General features: G+C 65.5%; 4 protein-coding genes across 9 annotated transcripts; 3 read left to right on the forward strand and 1 right to left on the reverse strand.

Annotated features, from left to right (window-relative positions):
* Window positions 1-68: 68 nt before the first annotated feature.
* On the forward strand, window positions 69-10,012 carry THOP1 (thimet oligopeptidase 1). Its single transcript, XM_039733232.1, has 13 exons — window positions 69-254; window positions 495-698; window positions 3,880-4,028; window positions 4,495-4,602; window positions 5,379-5,481; window positions 5,567-5,727; window positions 5,822-5,957; window positions 6,041-6,407; window positions 6,646-6,847; window positions 6,933-7,119; window positions 7,378-7,506; window positions 7,728-7,864; window positions 7,946-10,012. Exons 1-13 carry the CDS (start codon window positions 164-166, stop codon window positions 8,099-8,101), a joined length of 2,130 nt encoding a protein of 709 aa, XP_039589166.1. The 5' UTR covers window positions 69-163; the 3' UTR covers window positions 8,102-10,012.
* Window positions 9,918-13,029, reverse strand: LOC120513651 (inactive serine/threonine-protein kinase PLK5-like). 5 transcript variants are annotated; one of them, XM_039733299.1, is made up of 8 exons: window positions 12,570-13,029; window positions 12,218-12,325; window positions 11,942-12,058; window positions 11,326-11,455; window positions 11,167-11,254; window positions 10,999-11,094; window positions 10,246-10,483; window positions 9,968-10,174 (listed from the first exon to the last, which is right to left on the reverse strand). In XM_039733299.1, exons 1-8 carry the CDS (start codon window positions 12,666-12,668, stop codon window positions 9,989-9,991), a joined length of 1,062 nt encoding a protein of 353 aa, XP_039589233.1. In that variant the 5' UTR covers window positions 12,669-13,029; the 3' UTR covers window positions 9,968-9,988. The 5 variants fall into 5 exon arrangements, with proteins under 5 accessions (XP_039589205.1, XP_039589198.1, XP_039589222.1 ...); XM_039733271.1 differs by having other exon boundaries at window positions 9,918-10,444; XM_039733264.1 differs by having other exon boundaries at window positions 9,918-10,483.
* Window positions 13,030-13,144: 115 nt separating this feature from the next.
* Window positions 13,145-18,523, forward strand: ADAMTSL5 (ADAMTS like 5). Of its 2 annotated transcripts, none has more exons than XM_039733245.1 (12): window positions 13,145-13,344; window positions 14,204-14,255; window positions 14,359-14,504; window positions 14,730-14,790; window positions 14,881-14,989; window positions 15,076-15,203; window positions 15,283-15,400; window positions 15,901-15,984; window positions 16,576-16,739; window positions 16,823-17,066; window positions 17,312-17,383; window positions 18,014-18,523. In XM_039733245.1, exons 1-12 carry the CDS (start codon window positions 13,286-13,288, stop codon window positions 18,325-18,327), a joined length of 1,551 nt encoding a protein of 516 aa, XP_039589179.1. In that variant the 5' UTR covers window positions 13,145-13,285; the 3' UTR covers window positions 18,328-18,523. The 2 variants fall into 2 exon arrangements, with proteins under 2 accessions (XP_039589179.1, XP_039589187.1); XM_039733253.1 differs by having other exon boundaries at window positions 17,298-17,383; window positions 18,014-18,321.
* Window positions 18,524-19,365: 842 nt separating this feature from the next.
* Window positions 19,366-21,869, forward strand: LOC120513500 (CTD small phosphatase-like protein 2-A). Its single transcript, XM_039733015.1, has 9 exons — window positions 19,366-19,618; window positions 19,704-19,806; window positions 19,898-19,973; window positions 20,043-20,135; window positions 20,383-20,445; window positions 20,540-20,619; window positions 20,698-20,824; window positions 20,907-21,002; window positions 21,521-21,869. Exons 1-9 carry the CDS (start codon window positions 19,396-19,398, stop codon window positions 21,581-21,583), a joined length of 924 nt encoding a protein of 307 aa, XP_039588949.1. The 5' UTR covers window positions 19,366-19,395; the 3' UTR covers window positions 21,584-21,869.
* Window positions 21,870-22,231: the final 362 nt, after the last annotated feature.

Raw genomic sequence — 22,231 nt, forward strand, 5'->3', positions numbered from 1 at the left:
GACTCCCGCCCCGGGGCCGCTCCCGGCCCGCTCCGAGGGTCGCGGCGGGGATGAGCCGCCCCCGCTGCCCGGCCCCGCCGCCGTGCGGGCGCGGCGGGAGCGGCCCGGTCCTCCAGGCTCCCAGCATGCCCCGCTCTCCCGCCCGCCTCTCCGGTCGGGGCACATGCTCGGTGCGTGGGGCCGGCCCGGTTTCCTCGTCAGCAGCGCGGGGCCTCCCGGTACGCCCGGCAGCACCGACATGGCCCCCCCGACAGGTACCGGCGGGATGGGGAGCGCGGGGACACCGGGAGAGGGCGGGGGGGAGCGGCGGAGGGGAGAGGGACGGGGCGGAGGACGGGCCGGGGTCACCCCCTCAGGCCGGCCCGGGTCACCCCCGCGGCCCTGTCCCCGAGCAGGGCACAGGCAGCTGGCCGGGCACGGTTTCGGCGGGGCGGGGAGCTCCCGGGGCTGATCCCCCCGCAGTTTCCCAGCCCGGGCTCGCCGCTGTCCCGCAGGGAACGTGGTGGACAGCCAGGCGCCGCGGGCCCTGGGCTGCCAGCTGCGCTGGGACCTGACGGCCGAGCAGATCGAGGCCATGGCCGCCGAGCTCACCGAGAGCACCAAGCTCGTCTACGACCGCGTGGGAGCCCAGGAGCGCGGCGAGGTCAACTACGAGAACACGCTGAAGGCTCTGGCCGACGTGGAGGTGGAATACACAGGTGGGGGCGGAATGCACAGCTGGGGACAGATGTGGAGGAGCAATACACAGCGGGGAATAGGTGTGGAGGTGGAATACAGGGGTGGGGAAGGGCCAGGGAGTGGAATGCACAGGTGGAGGTGGAATACACAGGTGGGGATGGAATACACAGGTGGGGATGTGGAGGATGAATACACAGCTGGGGACAGATGTGGAGGTGGGATACACAGCTGGGGATGGGTGTGGAGATGGAATATACAGGGGGAGGTGGAATACACATCTGGGGACTGATGTGGAGGTGCAATAAACAGGTGGGGATGGGTGTGGAGGTGGAATACAGAGGTGGGGAAGGGCCAGGGAGTGGAATGCACAGGTGGGGTTGGGCTTGGAGGTGGAATGCACAGGTGGAGGTGGAATACGCATCTGGGGACAGATGTGGAGGTGCAATACACAGGTGGGGACAGGCCAGGGGGTGGAACACACAGCTGGGGACAGATGTGGAGGTGGAATAAACGGGTGGGAATGGGCCAGGGGTTGGGATACACAGGTGGGGATGGATTTGGAGGTGGGATGCAGGAATACAGAGGTGGGGAAGGGCCAGGGGGTGGAATACACAGGTAGGGATGGGTGTGGAGATGGAATACACTGATGGGGACAGGCCCCAGGGTGGGATACACAGGTGGGGATGGAACGCACAGGTAGGGATGGGTGTGGAGATGGATCACAGCCATACAGAGGTGGGAATGGGCCAGGGGGTGGGATACCCAGGCCAGGGGGAGCTGTTCCTGCTGGCAGGGATGGGATACCGGGGAGGAATCCCCCCCAGGAAGGTTGGATGTGGCATTCACGTTCTCTGAACACAGAGAGATGTAATTCTCTCCCTCAGCTTTTTGCTGGAGGAGCACAGAGATCAAAACAGTTCTTGTCTCATTGGCTGCTGCCGTGTTCTGGAGCATGTGGAATGTGTTAAAAGCTTATTTACCTGAAAGGATTTGCTTGATTGGATTCTAGTGTGAGCGTTTTGTTTTCTTAAGCAATCTCTACAAACTGTGTCCTGATGGTGGTCAGGAGACATCACCAGATTTTGTTGAGTGCTTGTACAGATTCAGTTTAGAACAGTATAAAATATATATATAAATATATAAATAAATATATATAAGGTATATATATGGTATAAAAAATACAGTATCATAAATTAATTAATTATTCACCTTCTGATATCATAGGGTCAGATGCATCATTGTTCCCTTCAACGAGGGGTCACCTAATTTTACAATTTAGTAAATCTAGTGGGAGGCTCTGAGCTTGCCCAGAGCAGCTGCCCCATCCCTGGAAGGGTCCAAGGCCAGCTTGGAGCCCCCTGGGCCAGTGGGAGATGTCCCTGCCCACAGCAGGGCTGAGCTTTGAGGTCCCTTCCAACCCATCCCACCATTATTAAGATTTTTAGATTAATTTTTTTTTTTTAGCTCTGTGCTGTCACCTGCTTTTCTCTCCCCGTGGCTGCCAGCAGAATGTTGGTTTTATTCCCAGTTAATGTTTATACAGCAAGGAACCAGCACAAAGAACAGATTTGGAAAGGCAAATGAACCCAAGGGCAGCAGGAGCAGCCGTGTTCCCAAGGCTGTCCTGGCTTTCATGTCTCACCAGTGGGAACAAACACTGAAAAGATCCAAGAAACTCTCACCTCCTTCCTCGGTTTTCCCTGGGGCAGTGGGCAAATGTCTCTCCATGTGCCTTGTTTCCTGCTGGGTGTTTTTGGAGAGTAAATCCTGCTGGGATTTTTTGGGAGAATAAATCCTGCTAGGATTTTTTGGAAGAGTCAGTCCTGCTAGGATTTTTTGGAAGAGTCAATCCTGCTAGGATTTTTTGGAAGAGTCAGTCCTGCTGGGATTTTTTTGGGAGAGTCAGTCTTGTTGGGATTTTTCTTGAGAATAAATCCTGCTGGGATTTTTTTGGGAGAATAAATCCTGCTAGGATTTTTTGGAAGAGTCAATCCTGCTGTGATTTTTTTTTTGGGGAGAGTCAATCTTGTTGGGATTCTTTTTGAGAATAAATCCTGCGAGAGTCAATCCTGCTGTGATTTTTTTTTTTTTGGGAGAGTCAATCTTGTTGGGATTCTTTTTGAGAATAAATCCTGCTATGAGTTTTTTGGGGAGTAAATCCTGCTGTGATATTTTTTTTTTGAAGACTCAATCCTGCTGTGATTTTTTGGGGGAGTTCAGTCCTGCTGTGATTTTTTTTTTTGAGAATAAATCCCCTTAGGATTTTTTGGGGGGAGTAAATCCCGCTGGGATTTTTTTGGGGGAATACCACGACGTGATGGCACCAAACCTGTGCAGTTTTGGTGGCTTTCTGGGTGATTATTTGCACCAGGGTGACAATTCAGGTGGCCCCTCCTCGTGACACCTGGGCTGCTGCCTGTGCTCGAGCTGTCCCACCTGTCTGGGGCAGGGAGCAGCCTCATCTTCCTCCTCTGCTTGTTCTTTTTTCCTAAAATAATAGGGAAAAAAAAATAAATCCTCCTGCTCAGCAGGAGGAATGTGCACTCAGCAGGACTGTCAGCACTTCCCTGGCTGAGCTGCCTGCTCAGCTCCTCCTGGGGGGGTCCAGGTGCCTGGAGAGCACCTGCAGGGCTGTTCCTGGAGCTTCTGCAGGGAGAGCAGCAGGGAATGTTCTCCCTGCTTTCCTCCGTGGAATTGCATCAGGACAGGGCGCACCTGGAGCGTGGTGGATTTTGGGGAAGTGTCTGTGGGAAGGGATTGTCCCACTTTGGGGTTTAAAGGAGACAGGGAACGCTGCTGCCATCAGGAATCATGGAATTCCTCCAGCTGGAAGGGAGCATCGAGGACTCCCCAACCCTCAGCTGGGGCAGAGCTGCTGGGGGCTCACAGGCACAGAATTCCCATGGATTTTAGGAGGATTGTGGTGGGAATCCAGCAGGTGGATGAGCTGGGACTCCCCAACCCTCCTGTGCTGCCCCGGCTGGGGCAGAGCTGCTGGGGGCTCACAGGCACAGAATTCCCATGGATTTTAGGAGGATTGTGGTGGGAATCCAGCGAGTGGATGAGCTGGGCTGCAGGAAAAATGACCAAGGAGTGCAGGAGCCACATCCCACCCCTCCCCTGTTATGGGAAAGGCTCTGGGGCTGCCAGCCTGGCTCTGGGATGTGGAGCCATCACTCTTGTCCCCTTTTCTGCCCCCAGTCCGTAGGAACATGCTGGACTTCCCCCAGCACGTGTCCCCCTGCAAGGCCATCCGCGCCGCCAGCACCGAGGCCGACAAGAAGCTCTCGGAGTTCGACGTGGAGATGAGCATGAGGCAGGACGTGTACCAGAGGATTGTGTGGCTCCAGGTGTGTCCCCTGCCGCCCAGGCAGGGCTTGGAACCCCCTGCAATTCCAGCAAATCCTTTTTCCTCGTGCCAGAGTTAAAAAGGGAAGGGTGCAGGGGTGGGGTGGGAGCGCGGTGTGGTCGCGGCAGGGTGGTCCAGCTGTAGTGAGGGGTGGGAAAGTTGGGATTTGGCTCTGGCCCCCACTCAGAGCCTTCATCACCCCCTTTGCTGATTGGTAAATCCAACCCACCTCAGTGGTGATGCCCCCAAAAGTGCCCCCCAAAATGCTGACGTGGCACAAAGGTGACGTGTTTAAAGCAGTCTGGGAGGAACCCCTGCCCCGAGGTGACACAGGAACCTCTGCACCAAACCAGAGCCTTCCCTGGGGCTTTTCCCCCTGCTGCTGGGTCTCTGGTGTTCCCAGAGCCCCCACTGGGAAGCAGCTTCCTGCAGCTCCCTGAGGAGGAGGGATTTGTTTTGTTTTCCAGGAGAAAGCAGAGAGTGCTTCCCTGAGGCCCGAGGCAAAGAGGTACCTGGAGAGGCTGATCAAGCTGGGGAAAAGGAACGGGCTCCACCTCCCTGAGGAGACACAGGAGGTGAGAGCACGGAATCCCAGGGTGGTTTGGGCTGAAGGGACCTTAAAGCCCATCTTCCACTGTCCCAGGTTGCTCCAAGCTGGCCTTGGACACTTCCAGGGAAGGGGCAGCCCCAGCTCCTCTGGGAAATCTGTGCCAGGGTCTCCTCACCCTCACAGGAAGGAATTTTTTCCTAATATCCCATCTAATCTTTCTTCCTGTCAGTCTGAATCCGTTGCCCCTTGTCCCTGTCACAGGGAGAGGAGCCCTGGCAGGGTCTGAGGCTCAGGTTTGGGGTTTGCCCCCAGTTCTGGTGGTTTTGGGTGATGTCTCCAGCCCTCACTTTTCCCTTTCTGTTGAAAGGGTGATGTTAACAAAGTGGGAGTTAAGGAATTCCTGGGGAGGTGAAATTGGGGAATTAGCACCAAATCCCCACCAAGTGCCAGGGACTGGATTTGGGGTGAGTGGGCTGAGCTGCTCAGGGGCCTCCCTCTCTTACCATGCACCAGCAGAGGAGCTCAAAACTGGGTTAAAACCAGAAGAAAATGTGAAATAAGGAGAGGGGAGGTTGTTACTGCAGCACCTGCAGCTCCTGAAGCAGCAGGGGAGAGGCAGGACCTTGCTGAGGTGGCTGAACCCTGCCAGGTGTGACCCCAGGGAGCCTTTCTGGGCTGCTGCCTCACCATCATTAATTGTGCATTAATTTGGGCTGGCTCAGAGCTGGCAGCTCAGCAGGGTGGGCACAGCCTGAGTGCCCCCCCAGCTCTGACTTCTCTCCGATTTTCTGCGTTTTGAAGAAAATCAAAGCTATCAAGAAAAAGCTGAGCGTGCTGTGCATCGACTTCAACAAGAACCTCAACGAGGACACCACCTTCCTGCCCTTCTCCAGGGAGGAATTAGGTATGGAGCGCCTGCACTGGATGATCCCAGAGCATTCCTGGAGGATCCTGGGCTCACCCTCAGCCCCTGCCTGCTCTTTTCCCAGGGGGGCTCCCTGAGGATTTCCTGAACTCCCTGGAGAAGACGGAGGATGGGAAGCTGAAGGTCACCCTGAAGTACCCACACTACTTCCCCCTGCTGAAGAAGTGCTACGTGCCCGAGACCAGGAGGAAGGTGGAGGAGATGTTCAACTCCAGGTGCAAAGAGGTCGGTGGGGCTGACCAGGGCACGCAGGGATCCCCCCCGGGATTTGTGTTTCTTTCCACACTCCTCCCCTGTGTACTCACCCTCTGCCTTGCAGGAGAACTGCCTGATCCTGAAGGAGCTGGTGGACCTGAGGGCTCAGAAGGCCAATCTGCTGGGCTTCAGCACCCACGCCGACTTCGTGCTGGAGATGAACATGGCCAAGAGCAGCCGGACGGTGGCCACGTTCCTGGGTACGTCCCGGGGCCGAGCGGGGCCATCCTGGGCTGGCTGTGCTGCTCTGATCCCTGATCCCAACCCCGCCTGGCTTCCCCAGATGAGCTGGCCCAGAAGCTGAAGCCCCTGGGGGAGAAGGAGCGGGCGGTGATCCTGGACCTGAAGAAGAAGGAGTGCGAGAAGCGCGGGCTGGAGTTCGACAACCGCATCAACGCCTGGGACATGCGCTACTACATGAACCAGGTGGAGGAGACCAAGTACAGCGTGGACCAGAACCTGCTCAAGGAGTATTTCCCCATGCAGGTGGTCACCACAGGCCTCCTGGCCATCTACCAGGAGCTGCTGGGCCTCACCTTCCACCTGGAGGAGAAGGCTCAGGTGTGGCACGAGGACGTGCAGCTCTACACGGTGAAGGACGCGGCCTCCGGGGAGACCATCGGGAAGTTCTACCTGGATCTGTACCCACGGTGAGGCCTGGGAAATCCAGGAGCAGGGCTGGGGCAGGGGAGCAGAGCCTGAGGAGGAGGAGGAGGAGGAGGTGCTGCTCCCAGCTGTGGAGTGGAGGCAGCGCCGTGTGCTGGGGCAGGGATGTCATTGAGGTGTCACCAAGGGGGTCACTGGGGGCTCCTCCGAGGATCACACTGGGGGAGGCCATGGCTGTGTCTGGCTTTTGGAAGGATCCCTGAGCCTCGTGTCCCTCCCCAGGGAGGGGAAGTACGGGCACGCCGCCTGCTTCGGCCTCCAGCCCGGCTGCCTCTTGCCAGACTCCAGCCGCCAAATCTCGGTGGCCGCCATGGTGGCCAATTTCACCAAGCCCACGCCGGACGCCCCTTCCCTGCTGCAGCACGACGAGGTGGAGACCTATTTCCATGAATTTGGGCACGTCATGCACCAGCTGTGCTCTCAGGTGAGGCCTCGCTGCGCCGCCACAGGTCGGGGTTTTGCCCCCGTCCCGTTTTCCTGTGGAATTCCGAGCTGGCCGTGTCCCCCAGGCGGAGTTTGCCATGTTCAGTGGCACACACGTGGAGCGGGACTTCGTGGAGGCCCCGTCGCAGATGTTGGAGAACTGGGTGTGGGAGAAGGAGCCGCTGCTGCGCATGTCCAGGCACTACAAGACAGGGAGCCCCATCCCGGATGAGCTGCTGGAGAAACTCATTAAATCCCGGCAGGCAAACACAGGTGGGAGGGGATGGATGTCCCCTGGGCGTGGGGACGGGAAGGGGACACTCAGTGAGCTGGCTGGGGACAAAAAAGGCTTTTCCTTGCTCGCCATGGTGCTGGGGGTTCTGAGGGGGTGAGGGGAAGGAACCCATAGATGTGGGAATAGAGAGGGTGATGTGGCACGTGAAAGGGACAAAGAGGTGCCACCCAGCCTCAGTGACATTCCTGCAGACAGCATTCCAGCCTCAGTTTCCCTCCTCCTCCTTTTGGGAACAGGGCTCTTCAACCTGCGCCAGATCGTCCTGGCCAAGGTGGACCAGGCCCTGCACACCCAGACCAAGGCTGACCCCGTGGAGGTGTTTGCCCAGCTCTGTGAAGAGGTGCTGGGTGTCCCTGCCACGCCAGGTACGCGGTGCCACCCTCCTGTCCCTCTCGGCCTGCCCTGCCCCGTGGCTCAGCACGTTCCTCCCGGGTGGGGACAGTTTCTGCTGGCTCCGGGAAAAGCGGGGCTGGAAAAGCCTGGAAAATTCCTCCCTTTGTCCTCTGGGTTGTGAGCAGCTGAGCCAGCGCCTGCTGGGACAGCACGGGAGGGGGTTTGTCCCCACTGAGCCCTTGTGTGCCCTCAGGTACCAACATGCCAGCCACCTTTGGCCACCTGGCCGGGGGCTACGACGCGCAGTACTACGGCTACCTGTGGAGCGAGGTGTACTCCATGGACATGTTCCACACCCGCTTCAAGCAGGAGGGAATCATGAACTGCAAGGTAGGGAGAGGGTTCTGTGCGTGTGACAGGGATGTGGCAGCCGGGCCGGGTGTCCCAGCCCTGCCCCGTGTGTGCCCGCAGGTGGGCATGGATTACAGGAAGTGCATCCTGCATCCCGGCGGCTCCGTGGACGCGGCGGACATGCTGAGGAGGTTCCTGGGCAGGGAGCCCAAGCAGGACGCCTTCCTGGCCAGCAAGGGACTGAAGGTGGAGAGCAACTCGGTGCCTTCAGCCTGAGGTGCTGCTCGGCCCTGGCAGGGGGGGAGCTCCTGCCCACGCCCCTGCCCTCGCCTGGTTCCTGTCACCCAACGCCCCCCGGCCACCCCTGCCTGGAGCTGCCCCTCCAGGGCCTCACTCTGAGCCTCTCCCGGGCTCTGGGAGCCAGGCTCAGCCCTGGGCCGGGGCTCTGTGGTGACACAGAGGTGACCTGCCCTCGTCACCCCGGGGCTGTGGGTCACCCCCACCAATTGGCTGAACTTTGAACCTGATTTCTGCACAAGGGTGAGTTTTGGCCTCATTTGGAGCCGGGGAGCGGGGGGAGAGGAGTTCCCAAACTTGAATCTTTGGTTTTAAATCCCTTCTCTTTTAAGAAGCCTCATTGTTGTTGTTGTTGCCACCTTGGCTTGGTTTGTGCCCCGGGTCAGACACATCTGTCACCAGGGCAGGGACAGTCCTGCTCTCCCCATCTTTGGGCAGCTCTGCAGTAAAGATGGGGAGATCCCAGAGCTCAAAACCCACAGGGAATTCACTGGAACATCCTGCCCTGAGCCCCTCAGGGACCTTCCTGCCTGGCAGGGGGACAGAGGTGGCCAGTGCAGGTGTTCCAGAGCAGGGGGTTTGGGGACGTGGCCTCTGTGTGCTGCCAGATGTCCCAGGGCCACCTCAGGGTCATCCTGGGGCCCCTGGGGCTCAGGCTGTGGCAGCTGAGGGTGTTGCTGTTGCTGTCAGCTCCGAGCCGGGCTGGGACAGGGGAGGGTTGTGTTTATGACTGAAAACCCGGAGCTGACAGCTTCAAACAACACAAATGCCGGGATAAAAATATCCCCTGGGCTCCGTGCCAGGCCTTGAGCTGCCGGCAGGGCTGCGGCGCCACGGGCAGGGACAGCAGCCAGCCCGGGCTGTGCCACCTGCCCCGGGCTGTCCCCAGTGTGCCCCAGCACCCTGCGTGGCACAGGGTCTTGTGGCACGAGGTTCCTGACCCCCAGGGCAAAGGCTGAGGTTGCTGCAGGCTTGGGAAAGGTGTGGGGCAGCTTCCTTGGGGGCTGAGGAGCTTCAGGGGGGGCTGAGGAGCTCCAAGGTGGCTGAGGAGCTTCAGGGGGAGCTGGGGTTTGTGTCCCACCCCTTCCAGCCTCGGGTGCAGTGTGTGAGGCCATTTGAGGGCTGTGGGATCCATCCCTGCCGCTCTGCCGTGGTTTGGGGACACCGGTGACAGCCCGAGTGCCCCAGCTCACCGCCACCATCCCAGCACTGCGGGCTGCTCCTGTTGCCTGTCCTTTGTCACCAGCGCGGCTCTGGCGCTGGGACAAGGCTCCCCCCAGTGCACACAAAGTCGCTGCTGTCACCTCCGTCCCCCAGGCCCCGCCGGTGACACGGGAAGGTGACACCCCCTGGCCGTCCCCTCTGGGCGGGTCCGGAGCGGCTCCTTGGTGCTTTGCTGGGGCCACCTCGAGCATCTTGTCCTTGTCCCCTCCTGTCCGTGTTCCGGGCACGGCCGGGCGGTGCCGGCCCTGGCTGGTTTTAGTGTCCTGTTTTACCGAGCTTTCAGCGTTTTCTCCGACTCTTCTCTCCCGAGAGAGAGAGAAGTGAAGCTGAGCAGGGAAACCACGCACTTTCCTCCCTCCTTCCCAGCCCACAGCTCCCTGTGTCCCCTCTCCAGTGTCCCCACTGCGGGTGGCCTGGCACCTCTGCAGTCCCGGGACAGGGAGCTGCACCTCCCCATCCCCACCCCAGGCTGGCAGGGAAGAGAGCTCCTTTTTATTTTGGGGGTTTGGATTTGGGGGTTGTTTTTTTTTCCTGTTAACAGTTTGAAGGGCAGACTGGTGTGTGTGTGTGTGTGTGTGCCGTTGTACCGGTCACGTCCCACCCCGCTTGTTTCCATGACTGGATTTTAGACGGTTCCCAGCACTAATAAAGGTTTTCCTCCGCGGATCTTCGGCCTCGGCTCCTCTGGGGAGGGGCACGGCCACCCGCAGGGGTGACAGCGACAGTGACACAGCCACACCCCCGCAGGACCCAGCGCAGCCTCTCGGGTCCCACGAAGATGGGCGCGGCGTGGCAGGCGCGGGGTGGCAGCGTGCGGGGTGTGAAGCCCTGGGGAGCGACAGGCGGTGACCCCCCCGTGTCCCTGGTGTCCCCGCGTGTCCCCTCACGCAGCCCCGCACCTGGGTGAGGAAGGGGTGGCGCAGCAGGCGGGCCGGGCCGGGCCGTGCCGCGGGCTCGGGGTGCAGCATGCGGGCGATGAGGGCGCGGGCAGGGGGCGACAGCCCCGGGGGCGGCGGGTACCGGGCGCTGCGGATGCGCCGGTAGAGCTCCGAACGGCGCCGAGCCTCGAACGGGGCGTGGCCGCTCAGCGCCGTGTACCTGGGGTGGGGGGACAGGCCGGGAGGGTCCCCGGGCTCCCTGCAGGGTCCCTGTCCTTCCTCTGGCTGCCCTGTCCTCCCTCCACCCTCTCCATCCTGCCTTCATCACCCCTCTTCCTCCTTTCAGTGTCCCTGTCCTCCCTCCAGCCTCTCCATCCTCCCTCCAGCTCTGCTGTCCATCTCCCCTCATCCCTCTCTCCATCTCCCCTCATCCCATCCTCCATCTCTCCCACTCTCCCTCCATCTCCCCATCTCCCCTTATCCCATCCTCTCTCCCCTCCATCTCCCTCCCTCCCTCCCTCCCTCCCATCTCCCCTTGCCCTCTCTCCATCTCTCCCACCCTCCCTCCATGTCCCCTTATCCAATCCTCCCTCCATCTTCCCTCACCCTCCCTCCACCTTCCTTTATCCACCCTCCATCTCCCCTTGCCCTCCCTCCATCTCCCCTCATCCCACCCTCCAATCTCCCTTCATCCCTTCCTCCCTCCATCTCCCTTATCCCACCCGCCCTCCATCTCCCCTCATCCCTCTCCCCGTGCTCCCTCTCCCCTCTCACACGGCGCAGCCCAGGGCCCAGATATCCGCGGGCTCCGCGTGTCCCCTGCGCTCCAGCACCTCCGGGGCCAGGTACGCGGGTGTCCCACAGAGTGCCCTGCGGGGGGACAGCCGGGGTGACCCCCGGGGACACGGGCAGGGCCACCCCCGTCCCCGCAGCCCCGCTCACCCCCAGCGCCGCCCGGGCGGCGCCGCCGGCCGCGCCAGCCCCAGGTCCCCGATCTTCACCCGCATCCGCTCCGTCACCAAGAAGTTACCTGCGGGACGCGAACGATGTCACCCTGGGCCACCCGGGGGCCACCCCCGGGTCCCCCCCAGCCCCACGCACTCAGCTTGAGGTCGCGGTGCACGAGGCCGTGGCCGTGCAGGTAGCGCAGCCCCGAGAGCAGCTGCCGCAGGTAGTACCGGAGCTCCGGCTCCGTCAGGCGGCCCCGAGCCCGCAGGATGTCGGCCAGGGACTGGGGACAGAGCGACAGCGGCTGGGGACAGCGAGGAGGGGCTGGGGACAATGGGCGATAGAGTGACAGGGGCTGGGGACAATGGGGGACAGAGAGACCGGGACAGGGGACAGAGCAAGGCACCAGGCTGGGCCTTGCTGAAGCCCCGGCCTGAGGGTGCTCAGTTTTGGGGTGTTTAGGCTCAGTTTCGGGGTTCAGGGGCTCGGGTTTGGGGTTTAGGGGCTCAGTTTTGGGTGCAGAATTTCACGGTTCAAGGGCTCGGTTTGGGGGTTAAAGGGCTCGGTTTTGGGGTGAAGGCACTCAGTTTTGGGGTGTTTAGGTTCAGTTTCGGGGTTCAAGGGCTCAGGTATGGGGTGTAGGAGCTCCGTTTTGGGGTGCATTATTTCAGGGTTCATGGGCTCGGTTTGGGGGTGCAGGGGCTCGGTTTGGGGGTGCAGGGACTCGGTTTCGGGGTGCAGGGGCTCATTTTCGGGGTGCAGAGCTCACCCCCCGGCTGCAGAGCTCCAGCAGCAGGCAGAGGTGGCCGCGCTCGGCGAAGTGCCCGTGCAGGCGCACGATGTGCGGGTGGCGCAGGTGACACTGCAGCTCCCGCTCCCGCTCCACCTGCACCGACAGCAGCCCCGGGGCGACCCTCGGGCACCGGGGACCCTCGGGGACCGGGGACCCCCGGCACGCTCCCCGCGGGGACGGGAACCCACCCAGACCCCCGGGGACCCCACGGGCACTGTCCCCTCTCCCCGGGGAGGGTCCCCCCGGACTCACCCTGTCCGCGACGCCCGGGACAGCCAGCCGGGCTCGCGGGATGACCTTCGCCGCGTAGAGCCGGCCGCTGGTCACCTCTGTCACCTGGTAGCAGCGGCCGAAGGCGCCCTGCGAGTGACCCCGTGGGGACGGGCACCGGGGGTCGTGGTGCCCACCCAGCTGCCCCTCGCTGTGGGAGCTGCTGGGGCTCAGTCCCGTGCCTCAGTTTCCCCTTCTCCAGAGGGCATGGGGTGAGTCCCGCTTGGATCGGGACACCTCGGGGATCCCCCGGGGGGTGCGGGCGTGTGACCCCCCGGGTGCCCAGCGGGGAGGGGGCGAGGGGCAGTTCAGGGGGGCAGTTCGGGGGGGTTACCTCTCCCAGGAGCCGTCCCCGCCTGTAGAGCGTCCCGCTGCCCTCATCGCGGAGGTACCGGCCGGGGGGCGGCTCGGCCCCTGCGCTCCCCGGGACCATCCTGCCCGCTCTGCTCGGCACCAGGGACACCCCGAGGGACACGGGCACCCCGCCACTGTAACCCCTTCAGCTCCGGGCTGCGGGTGCGCATGGCGCCCAGGGGTGCTGGGTGCCCCCCCGCATCCAACACCCACCGCTCTGCCCCCCCGAACCCCTCAGAAGACCCCGATCGTGGAGCGGAGACCCCCGCGGGGGTCCCGGCCCTCGGGGATGCCCAGCACGGGGGGTCCCGCAGCGGGATCCGGCCGCGCAGGGAGGTCCTGCTGCCTCTTCCCCTCCGCCGCTGGGGCTGAGGGGCTCCCGGAGGGGCGCTGATGTTGTTTTGCAGCACCCGAATCCCCCCCAGGACGCCACCAGCCCCCCCCTCCCGACCGGCGGCTCTCCGGGCCCCCAAGGGTTAACGGGCGGCCGGGGAGGGCTGGGCGCACCTTTGGGGCTGGATATTAATAACGCGGCGGGGAGGGACGGGAGGCGAACCGGGAGCGGGGGGGGAAGCCTCGCCCGGCCCCCCCGGAGCTGCGCAGGCGATGCCCGCTCGGCCCGGGTCCCCCCCGCTCCCCGCCGCCGGGACGCCGAGCCGGGACTGAGCCGCCGGGACGCCGCCGACGAGGGGCGGCATGGCCGGGGGGGCCCGTGGGGACGGCCCCGACCCCCGCGGGGGACCCCACGCTGCTGGGTAAGCTCCTGGTTTCTGCTTTAACCCTCGCGGACCCCCCCGCCCCGCGTCTCAGCGCCCCTCCCGGACCTCCTGCGGGGAAACTGAGGCACGCGGTGCCCCCCGCGCTGCCAGCGGAGTGCGGGCATCACCCACCCGGCACCGCCCGAGCCTCGGCGGGGTCCGCACGCTCCAAACACCCCCCGGAGCGGCGGCAGCGCGACCCCCCGGCCCTTCCCCTGTCCTGCTGGGGGGACCCGGAGCCGGGCGCTGCCGGTGGCCACCCGCGACCCCCCGGAGCCGCGCGGCGGGACGGGAGCGGCTCTGCCGGGGGATTCCCCGACACGGGAACGGGACCCCGGCGCTCCCCGCACCCCCCCGGCGCCTCCCCGCACCCCGGGCCGGGCGCTTTGGGGTGCTGCAGGCTCGGGCGCTGCGGGGGCCTCCCGCTGCCCCCCACCCTGCTCGCCCCACCGAGGGGCCGGATCCGGATCGGGAGCGACGCGGAGCCCCGGCGTGCAGGTCTGGTCCTGCCCCGGCAGGCAGCGATCCCGGCCCGCCGCGGGGCCCCGGGGGCGCCGGGGCTGCGTGGGCACGTGTGGGGGACACGGCGTCACCCAGGCCGTGTCACCAGCCTGTGTCACCACCCGGCATCACCTATGGCGTGTCCCCCACCCGCCTGAGTGGCACCAGACCCCCATCCCCTCCCTGGGGACCCTCAGCTGGGTCTGGGCTTGCCCCCCCCTCACTCCCGTGCCCCTCGCTGGGGTCCCCGGGGGGGCTCGGCCGTGGCCCCGCCTCGGCGGCGATGCTGGGCTGGGGGACAGCCCGGTGCCACCCCCCTGTCCCTGGGGACGGCTCAGGGCTCTCTGCTCCGCAGGTCCTGGAGGCTGCTGCTGCTGGCCTGGCTCAGCCTGGTGGGCACGGCACAGGTGAGGGGGCTGGGGGGCAGCTGGGGGGGCAGCTTGGGGGGCAGGGCCACCCCCGGGCTCCTTCATCCCACCCCCAGCGCTGACCATCCCCTTCCTCATGCAGGACCCAGCCCTGGGGACACCAGCGAGGGTCCCCGAGCCCTCAGCCCCTGCTCGGCCCCAGGGGACCTGGGGGTCCTGGGGACCCTGGAGCTCCTGCTCCAGCTCGTGCGGGGACGGTGTCGCCCTGCGCAGGCGGAGGTGCCTGAGGTCAGTGGGGGATGGGCAGCACAGACCCCCCCTCAGGGGTGTCCCCAGCTCCCAAACCCTGTGTGGCACCCGAATCCCATGGCACGGCCTTGCCACAGCCTTGTGTGCCCAGCTCCCAAGGCCTGGTGGCACCAGGCAGCACCGCTCCTGTGGTGGCTCGGTGGCATCGTGGCCCTGGAGCTGTGGGGGACACTGTGGGGACACGTGCTGTCACTGTCACCGCAGGACCAGCGAGGAGCAGCCGTGCCCGGGGGACCCGCGGCAGTACCGGCTCTGCCAGCTGCAGGTGAGCGCCGGGAGCGCCACGGCACCGACGGGGCTGTCCCCGCTCCATCCCGGTGCTCCATCCCGGTGCTCCATCCCGGTGCTCCCACAGGGCTGCCCCAGCGGCTCCGTGCCCTTCCGGGCCATGCAGTGCTCCCTCTACGACAACCGGCCCGTGCTGGGCACCTCCGCCCGCTACCGCTGGGTGCCCTTCCACGGAGGTGAGTCCCGGCGTGGTGACAGCATCACCGGGGGCTCACGGCTGTCCCCGGCATCACCCCAACCCCTTCTCGCCCTGCTCTGGCAGCCCCCAACCTCTGCGACCTCAACTGCCTGGCCGAGGGGCACAATTTCTACTACAGCTTCGGCCGGGTGCTGGACGGCACCCGCTGCAGCCCCGGCTCCCCGGACCTGTGCGTCGGCGGGCGCTGCCTGGTGGGTGTGCCCAGGGACCCCCCCAGACCCCCCGGGACCCCCCGGGCCCGCGCTGAGGGGGTGTCCGGGCTCCCCACAGAGCGTGGGCTGTGACGGGATCCTGGGCTCACGCCCCGACGCCTGCGGGCTCTGCGGCGGCGGCCACGGCTCGTGCGTCCTGGTGCACCGGCTCTTCCAGGGCTCGGACCCCTCCTCCGGTGAATGAACCATTGCCCCGGCCCCCTCCATGGGTGAATGCTTTGGCTCTTGGCTCCCCTGTCCTCCTGTCCCCACCGTGTCCCCAAGGCATCGCCTGCTGTCCCATCCCCTCTCCCTGTCCCCCATCCAGAGGGTCGCTGTCTCTGGTCCCTCCCTGTCCCCAACACGCAGGGACGGACTCAGAGCAACTTGGGGGGATGAACTCATTGCAGAGGGGTCACTCCTGGGGGGTGGGGGGTCACTTATGTCCCCAGGGGTGTCCTGGGGGCACTCAGAGTCCCCGTGCCCACATGTCCCTGATGCCCCCAGGGGTGTCCTGGGGGCACTCAGAGTCCCTGTGCCCACATGTCCCTGATGTCCCAGCACGGGGGGCCCAGCTGGGTCAATGTCCCAGCCCCGGGTCCCCTCTGTGCCCGTCCCCTCCCTCTCTGTCCCCCCGTGGTGCCCCCTGGGCCCTGCCCAGGCTCTGCCCTGACTCTGCCCCCTCCCCACTCCACAGGATATTTGGGATATGTGAATGTGACCAAGATCCCGGCCGGGGCCACCCACATCAAGGTGACGGACAAGAGCCGCAACTACCTGGGTAGGACTGAACTTCCTCCGTCCCAGTCCGTCCCAGTCCCTCCCAGTTGGCCCGGGCTGGTGCCAGCTGCGTGTGCGGGCAGGCCAGGGCAGGGCAGGGCCGGGGTGGCCGTGTCACGCCGTGCTGTCCCATGTTTGTCCCTTGTCGTGCCGTGCCGCTCCCTCCCTCGGATGCTGTTTTGAGCATGGCGGGGTCACTGAACTCGCAAGCGCTCGGGGCAATTTTCCAGAGGCCGCGGCCGCGATTTGGGAAGGGCTGAGCTGGACCGGGGCCAGAGCAGCCACTGCAGCACCGGGACCTCCACCCCCACCCCCGTCCCTTTCCCATGCAGCTGGAGCCCCCTCCCCCATCCCAGCCGGGGTCCGGGGGCTCGGGGCTGGCTTTGCACCCCCCGGGCTTCGGCTGCGGCTCGGGCCCGCAGCCAGGATCCCGCAGGAACGCGGATCCCGCAGGAACGCGGATCCCGGAGCCCCGAGCGCGGCTCCCGGCCCACGCCGCCCTCCCACGCCGGGAGAGGCCTCCGGTGGGGACCCGGCCGGGGGTCCCCGGGGCCGCGCGGGACTCGCGTTACCGGAGCGCTCCCTCCCGCAGCGCTGATGGCGAGTGACGGGCGCTACGTCCTCAACGGCGACTGGGCCATCGCCTGGCCGGGGCCCTACGAGGCTGCGGGCACCCTCCTGACCTACAGCCGGGCCCCCGACGGCACCGAGAGCCTGGAGGCGCCCGGACCCACCCACGAGGACCTGCACGTGATGGTGGGGACAGGGGCACGCTGGCTTTGGGGACAGCCCCCCTGCCGCTGCCACCGCCCCTGCCAGCCCCGCTCGTGTCCCCCCAGGCGCTGCTGCAGGAGCCCAACCCCGGCATCGAGTACCGGTTCTGGCTGCCCCGCGGGCACCCGCAGCTCGGCCGCGGTGACACGAGCCCCCTGCGGCAGCCGCAGCCCCGAGGGGCCGGCAGCCCCCCGCCCCCGGAGCCCCCGCACGCCCCGGACCCCGTGCAGCCCCCCCGGCCCCGGGGCTTCCCCACGGAGCCACCGCCGAGGAGCCCCCCCGGGGGGAACAAGGACGGGGCAGCCGCAGGTACATCCTCGGGGGTCCCCACAGCCCCCCGCGCTCCCGCGGGAGCATCCCGGGCTGCCCAGGTGGGGGAATAAGATGGGGACCCTAAAAAGGACCCTAAAAGCGCTCGCCAGGGCTCTCAGGAGCCCCGTGTGAGCCTCTCTGGGGTGTGGACCCTCAACCTCCCCTCCCGAGGTTCCGTGAGGGGGTTTGGGGGGTCAGGAGTGCCCTGTGCCCCCTAAATTGCTGCAGCTTTCCCCCCGCAGGGCGCTGCGGGCGGTGCCGCCCGCCCAAGGGGCGCTCGCAGCGCATCCGGCACTTCTGCCAGAGCGACTTCGGTGAGCGCCGGGCCGGGCCGGGCTCGGGAGGGCGGCGGGGGCGGGACGGGGCTCAGGACACCGCCAGGGACAGGGACAGGAGCGGGAAGGAGCTCAGGGTGACAGCGGGGGCGGTGCTGGGGACGGGAATGTGCTCAGGGCGATGCCAGAGGCAATGCCGGGGGTGGAGAGGGGCTCAGAATTGTGCCAGGGATGATGAGGGGAATGGGAAAGGGTTTGGGGTGATGCCAGGAGTGGAAAGGGGCTCAGAATGATGCCAGGGACGATGAGGGGAATGGGAAGGGGCTTGGGGTGATGCCAGGGATGGGAAAGGGGCTCAGAACGATGCCAGGGATGATGAGAGGAATGGGAAGGGGCTTGGGGTGATGCCAGGGACAGGAAGGGGGTCAGAATGATGCCAGGGACTATGAGGGGAATGGGAAGGGGTTTGAGGTGATGCCAGGGACAATGAGAGGAATGGGAAGGGGCTCTGAGTGCTGCTGGGCCAGGAAGGGGCTCGGGCTGCTGTCGGTGGCACAAAGGGGCCCAGGGTGATGCAGGGACTTGGGGTGGTGCCAGAGGCGATGCCAGAGGCTCGGGGTGATGCCAGGGCCAGGGAGGGGCTCAGCATGCCCCATCCCCACCCCGCAGTGTTCCACGGGCGCATCCTGGCGCGGCGCCTGGTGGGGCGGGAGACGCGCTACGAGGTGGAGGTGGAGTCTCGGTACCGGCAGCGCTTCCCGCTGGTGTCCCGGGAGTACCTGTGGGTGCCCAACACCTGCGGGTGCCCGCCGCTCAGCGAGGGCGGCGAGTACCTGCTGATGGCGCGGCGCCACGTGAACCACGAGCACACCCTGAACCGCATCCTGCTGCAGGACGACGGCTACGCCCGGCCCTGGACGCCCCGCGAGGCCCGGCTGGTGCGGGAGGCAGCCCGGCACTGCCCCCAGCCCCGGCCGCCCTGAGCCCTCTCCGCTGGCACCGCCCCGGGAGGTGACACCGGGGCCAGCCGGGTGCTCCTGCCGGGCACCGAGCCCTTCCCATGCCGAGGGATCCCCCTCATCCATCTCGCCGTCCTTGGGGTCCGCGTGGCAGCGGGGGGTGGAGTGGGGGGTGGTAATTTATTGTTATTTTTGCAGAAAATAAATTGTTTATCCCCTCGCTCGCCTGGCTGGCGACGGTTCTCCCTTTTCAGGGGGTCCCCTCTGTGTCCCCATGGGCAGGGGGTCCCCTCTGTGTCCCCCTGGGCAGGGGGCTCCTCCGTGTCCCTCCCCTTCAGGGGGTCCCCTCTGTGTCCCCATGAGCAGGGTGTCACCTCCGTGTCCCTCCCCTTCAGGGGGTCCCCTCTGTGTCCCCATGAGCCGGGGGTCGCCTCCGTGTCCCCGCGCTGAGCCCCAGGAGCGGCTCCCCCCCGGCGGCGTGTCCCTGTCCCCGTGGCCGCGTGCCAGGCTCTGCCTGCCGGGGTCGGGGACCTCCCGCTTATCTCCCTTCCGCCGGAGCCGAGCGTGTCCCCCCGCCCTGTGCCAGAGCCCCCCCGCCCGTAACCCAACCCTGGGGCTGCTGGCGGCCACCGCGGGGCCCCTGCGGGGACAGGATGTGACCTGGGGCACCCGGGGGGCTTCACCCGCTCGGGGCTCGCTGGGGGTGGGCTCGGAGCTGGTGCCAGGGGAAGATGAGACCCCCTCCCCCCAGCTGGTGTGGCTGGGGACTGTCCCCAAACGGGGGTTCCGGGGTGCCCCGAGTGGCCCAGGAGGGTCCTTGTCGCACGGGGTGACATCAGCACGAGGATGATGCTGATGATGATGATGCTGATGATGATGATGATGATGATGATGATGATGATGATGATGATGATGAGCCCCGGGAGCAGCTGGGGGGGCAGAGCCGAGCCCAGCTGGTGCCGGTAAACCCAGAGTGATTCCAGGTGCTCCGGGCTCCAAAGGTGCCCCCCACCCTATAAAAACGCTCCCACCCCACGGTTCATTTGGGGCTGCTGAGGGGAGGGGGGTTTCCTCCCTGCCGGGGTCGCAGCCATGGCGGGTCGGGGGGCCACCCCACGCACCAAGAAACCCCCCAGGGAGGACCGGGGGCTCTCGACCCCCAGGGCTGCGGCTCGTGGCCGGGCCGAGAGCCGGCAGAGAGAGGGGGAGCGCGCCCCGCGGGGGTGGGCGCGGGTCCCCGGCTCCCCCACCACGCCCGGGAAGGGGCGCCTGGTCCGGCGGGGTCCCGAGGGCAGTCCCGGCCCCGGGGACAGCGGTGAGCGCGTCCCTGCCCGCGGAAATCGCTGCGCGGGGCGGGGGGGCTGCCCCGGCCGTGCTGACGGGACCCCTCTGCCCCACAGACCCCGCGAGACCCCCGGCACCGCCCTGCCCCGGAGGTCCCTTTTTCTCGGGGCTCCCCGAGGTGGAGCATCAGGACCCTGCTGGCCCTGCAGCCCCCAGCCTGTGAGTGCGAGGGGGGTCCCCACAGCCCCCCAGTGTAAGGGGGGGTCCAACAGCCCCCCCAGCAGCGCTGACCCTCTGCCTTCCCCCCCAGGCCGAGCCCTGGGGTGCTGACCCCTGCGAGGGGCAGGGTCCGGAGGAAGCTGCAGCACACGCTGGTCCTGGAGCTGGTGAGCTGGGGGGGTCTGGGGGGCTCGGCTGGGGGTGGCCCTGGCCCTGACCCTGTTGCCTGTCCCCAGGATGGGACCCTGCTCTACTCCTCCCTGCTCGCCCACGGGCAGAAGGATGCCACGGCCACCTTCACTGCGGACTTCCAGGCGAGCTCCTACAAGGTGGGGCCTCGGTGGGTGTTGAGGCTGGGGTGGGGGTGGGGAGCTGTGATTTGGGGCCGTGGATGAGGCAGCTCTTCACTGCCACCCCGTGTGGCCTCTGTGCCAATGTCCCTGGTAGCTGAAGGGGCTCTGAGATCCCGTGGGTGAGGGGTGAGGGATCCTGCCGAGGGCACTGAACTCCCCCCGGGGCTCCCCTCGCTGTCAGGATGGGGTGCTGGAGGTTTTCCAAGATGCTCTTCCCTCCCAGGTCCACGTGAAGCTGCGTCCACACGTGCAGGAGTTCTTGGAGAGCCTTTCCAAGACCTTCGAGGTACCCAGAGCCCCCGGGGTGTGTGGGGTGACCCCTGGGGGGCTGGGGGGGACCAGAGCAGCCCATGCAGGGACCTTCACCCTCTCTCTGCCAGATCTTCATCTACACCACTGCCAAGAAGGACTACGCCAAGAAGCTCCTGGAGGTGCTGGACCCCAAGAAGAAGCTGATCAGGTGATGGTGCTGGCAGTGCCCTGCTGGGGACCCGCTGCGTGCCAGGGCAGGGTGCCCACGGCTCTGTCTCTCTGCCAGGCGCTGCTTCTCCCAGTCGGATTGCGTCTGCTCCCAGGGCTGCTACTGGAAGGACCTGACCCACGTGGGCAGGGACCTGGCCAGGACGGTGGCCCTGGACCACACCATGCAGGGCTTCCCTGCCCAGGTAGGGCAGCGCCGCTCCCGGGGGGGTTCGGGTGTCCCTGTGAGCTCTGCGGGGTCCGAGCTCCTCCCTGTCCCCTCCCCAGGCTGCCAACTGGATCCGGGTGCCACTGTGGTCTGGGGACCCTGAGGATGAGGAGCTGCTGCGCCTCATCCCGGTGCTGGGCCAGCTGGGCCAGGCGGTAGGACCTGGGGATGGGAAGGGGATTTGGGGAAGGGGACGGGAAGGGGGACATGGGGACGGGGATAGGAACAGGACATGGGGATGGGAAGGGGATTTGGGGATGGGAAGGGGACAGGAACGGGGATGTGGAGACGGAGACAGGAAGGGAACAGAGATGGGGATGGAAAGGGAATTTGGGGAAAGGGGACAGGAAGGGAGATGTGGAGATGGCAATGGGAAGGGGATTTGGGGATGGGGACAGGAAAGGGACATGGGGATGGGAAGGGGACGTGGGGGTGGGGACAGGAAAGGGGATGTGGGTATGGCAATGGGAAGGGGATTTGGGGATGGGGACAGGAAAGGGACATGGGGATGGGAAGGGGACGTGGGTGTGGGGACAGGATGAGGACAGGAAAGGGGATGTGGGTATGGCAATGGGAAGGGGATTTGGGGATGGGGACAGGAAGAAGGACATGGGGACAGGAAGGGGATGGGCGCTCTGGCACAGCCCGCCCCTGCCCCGTCTCTCCCCTGCAGGAGGACGTTCGCCCCGAGATCCAGCGGCGATTCCAGCCCTGCCAGCTGCCTGCTGAGGATTAGGCCAGCCCGGAGGAGCTGTGCCCGGGGGCAGCCAGCACCTCACCCCACGGGCCTGGGCTGGATGGCAGTGCCAGGACTCTCCCTTGGTGTTTGCGGGGATCCCAGCTCATCCCTGGGGCTGTGGGGGTGCCCCTGCCTTTGGAGACAAAGCTCCATCCTGGCTCCCCCCTCCCCGTGCTCTGTAAGGTCCAGCCAAGGTTTTCACGGGTCATTACAAGCTTGGAGAAAAGTTTGGCTCTGCCTTAATTCCCAGACCTCTTCAGCTGAGCAAACACACAGTGCTGGGGCGGGGGGGACACAAACCACCTCCCCAGTGTCCTGGGGCAGGCCAGGGTCCTGGCACGGGGCCGGTGTCCCCGGGAGGGCCCCAGCTGGCAGCTCTCCCTGTCCCATCCGTGCCCGGTGCCACGGTGCCACGTGCCGGGGCACAGCTGCCCCTGTGCCTCTGCCAGTCCCCGTGGACAGCGTGGCCACCCTGGGACCCTTTTTAAGGCCTGAAGCTGCTGGTGAACAGGAACTGGGGTCTCTGGAGGGGTTCTGGGCTGGCCCCTGCTCTGCTGGAAGCCACATGGGCTGGTGGCCGAGCTCCTGCCGTGGCCGCAGGGGTGCAGCTGTTTGGGGACAGTCACATCCCGTCCCTCTGCCTGG

The sequence above is a fragment of the Passer montanus genome, unplaced genomic scaffold (assembly GCF_014805655.1).
Source record: "Passer montanus isolate IOZ18808 unplaced genomic scaffold, ASM1480565v1 scaffold112, whole genome shotgun sequence".
NCBI lineage: Eukaryota > Metazoa > Chordata > Aves > Passeriformes > Passeridae > Passer > Passer montanus.

Excerpts from the sequence above, each read along its gene's own strand:
- LOC120513500 (XM_039733015.1), top strand. The coding sequence starts at position 19,396 with ATGGCGGGTCGGGGGGCCACCCCACGCACCAAGAAACCCCCCAGGGAG. Across the intron at positions 19,807-19,897 it reads GGCCCTGCAGCCCCCAGCCT|GCCGAGCCCTGGGGTGCTGA; the intron begins GTGAGTGCGAGG and ends CTTCCCCCCCAG. Across the intron at positions 21,003-21,520 it reads TGGGCCAGCTGGGCCAGGCG|GAGGACGTTCGCCCCGAGAT; the intron begins GTAGGACCTGGG and ends TCTCCCCTGCAG.
- LOC120513651 (XM_039733264.1), bottom strand. The coding sequence starts at position 12,668 with ATGGTCCCGGGGAGCGCAGGGGCCGAGCCGCCCCCCGGCCGGTACCTC. Across the intron at positions 12,326-12,569 it reads GGGGACGGCTCCTGGGAGAG|GGCGCCTTCGGCCGCTGCTA; the intron begins GTAACCCCCCCG and ends GGTCACTCGCAG. Across the intron at positions 12,059-12,217 it reads TCCCGGGCGTCGCGGACAGG|GTGGAGCGGGAGCGGGAGCT; the intron begins GTGAGTCCGGGG and ends CTGTCGGTGCAG.
- ADAMTSL5 (XM_039733245.1), top strand. The coding sequence starts at position 13,286 with ATGGCCGGGGGGGCCCGTGGGGACGGCCCCGACCCCCGCGGGGGACCC. Across the intron at positions 14,990-15,075 it reads CTGGGTGCCCTTCCACGGAG|CCCCCAACCTCTGCGACCTC; the intron begins GTGAGTCCCGGC and ends CTGCTCTGGCAG. Across the intron at positions 15,985-16,575 it reads CAAGAGCCGCAACTACCTGG|CGCTGATGGCGAGTGACGGG; the intron begins GTAGGACTGAAC and ends TCCCTCCCGCAG.
- THOP1 (XM_039733232.1), top strand. The coding sequence starts at position 164 with ATGCTCGGTGCGTGGGGCCGGCCCGGTTTCCTCGTCAGCAGCGCGGGG. Across the intron at positions 4,603-5,378 it reads TCCCTGAGGAGACACAGGAG|AAAATCAAAGCTATCAAGAA; the intron begins GTGAGAGCACGG and ends TGCGTTTTGAAG. Across the intron at positions 7,507-7,727 it reads GGGTGTCCCTGCCACGCCAG|GTACCAACATGCCAGCCACC; the intron begins GTACGCGGTGCC and ends GTGTGCCCTCAG.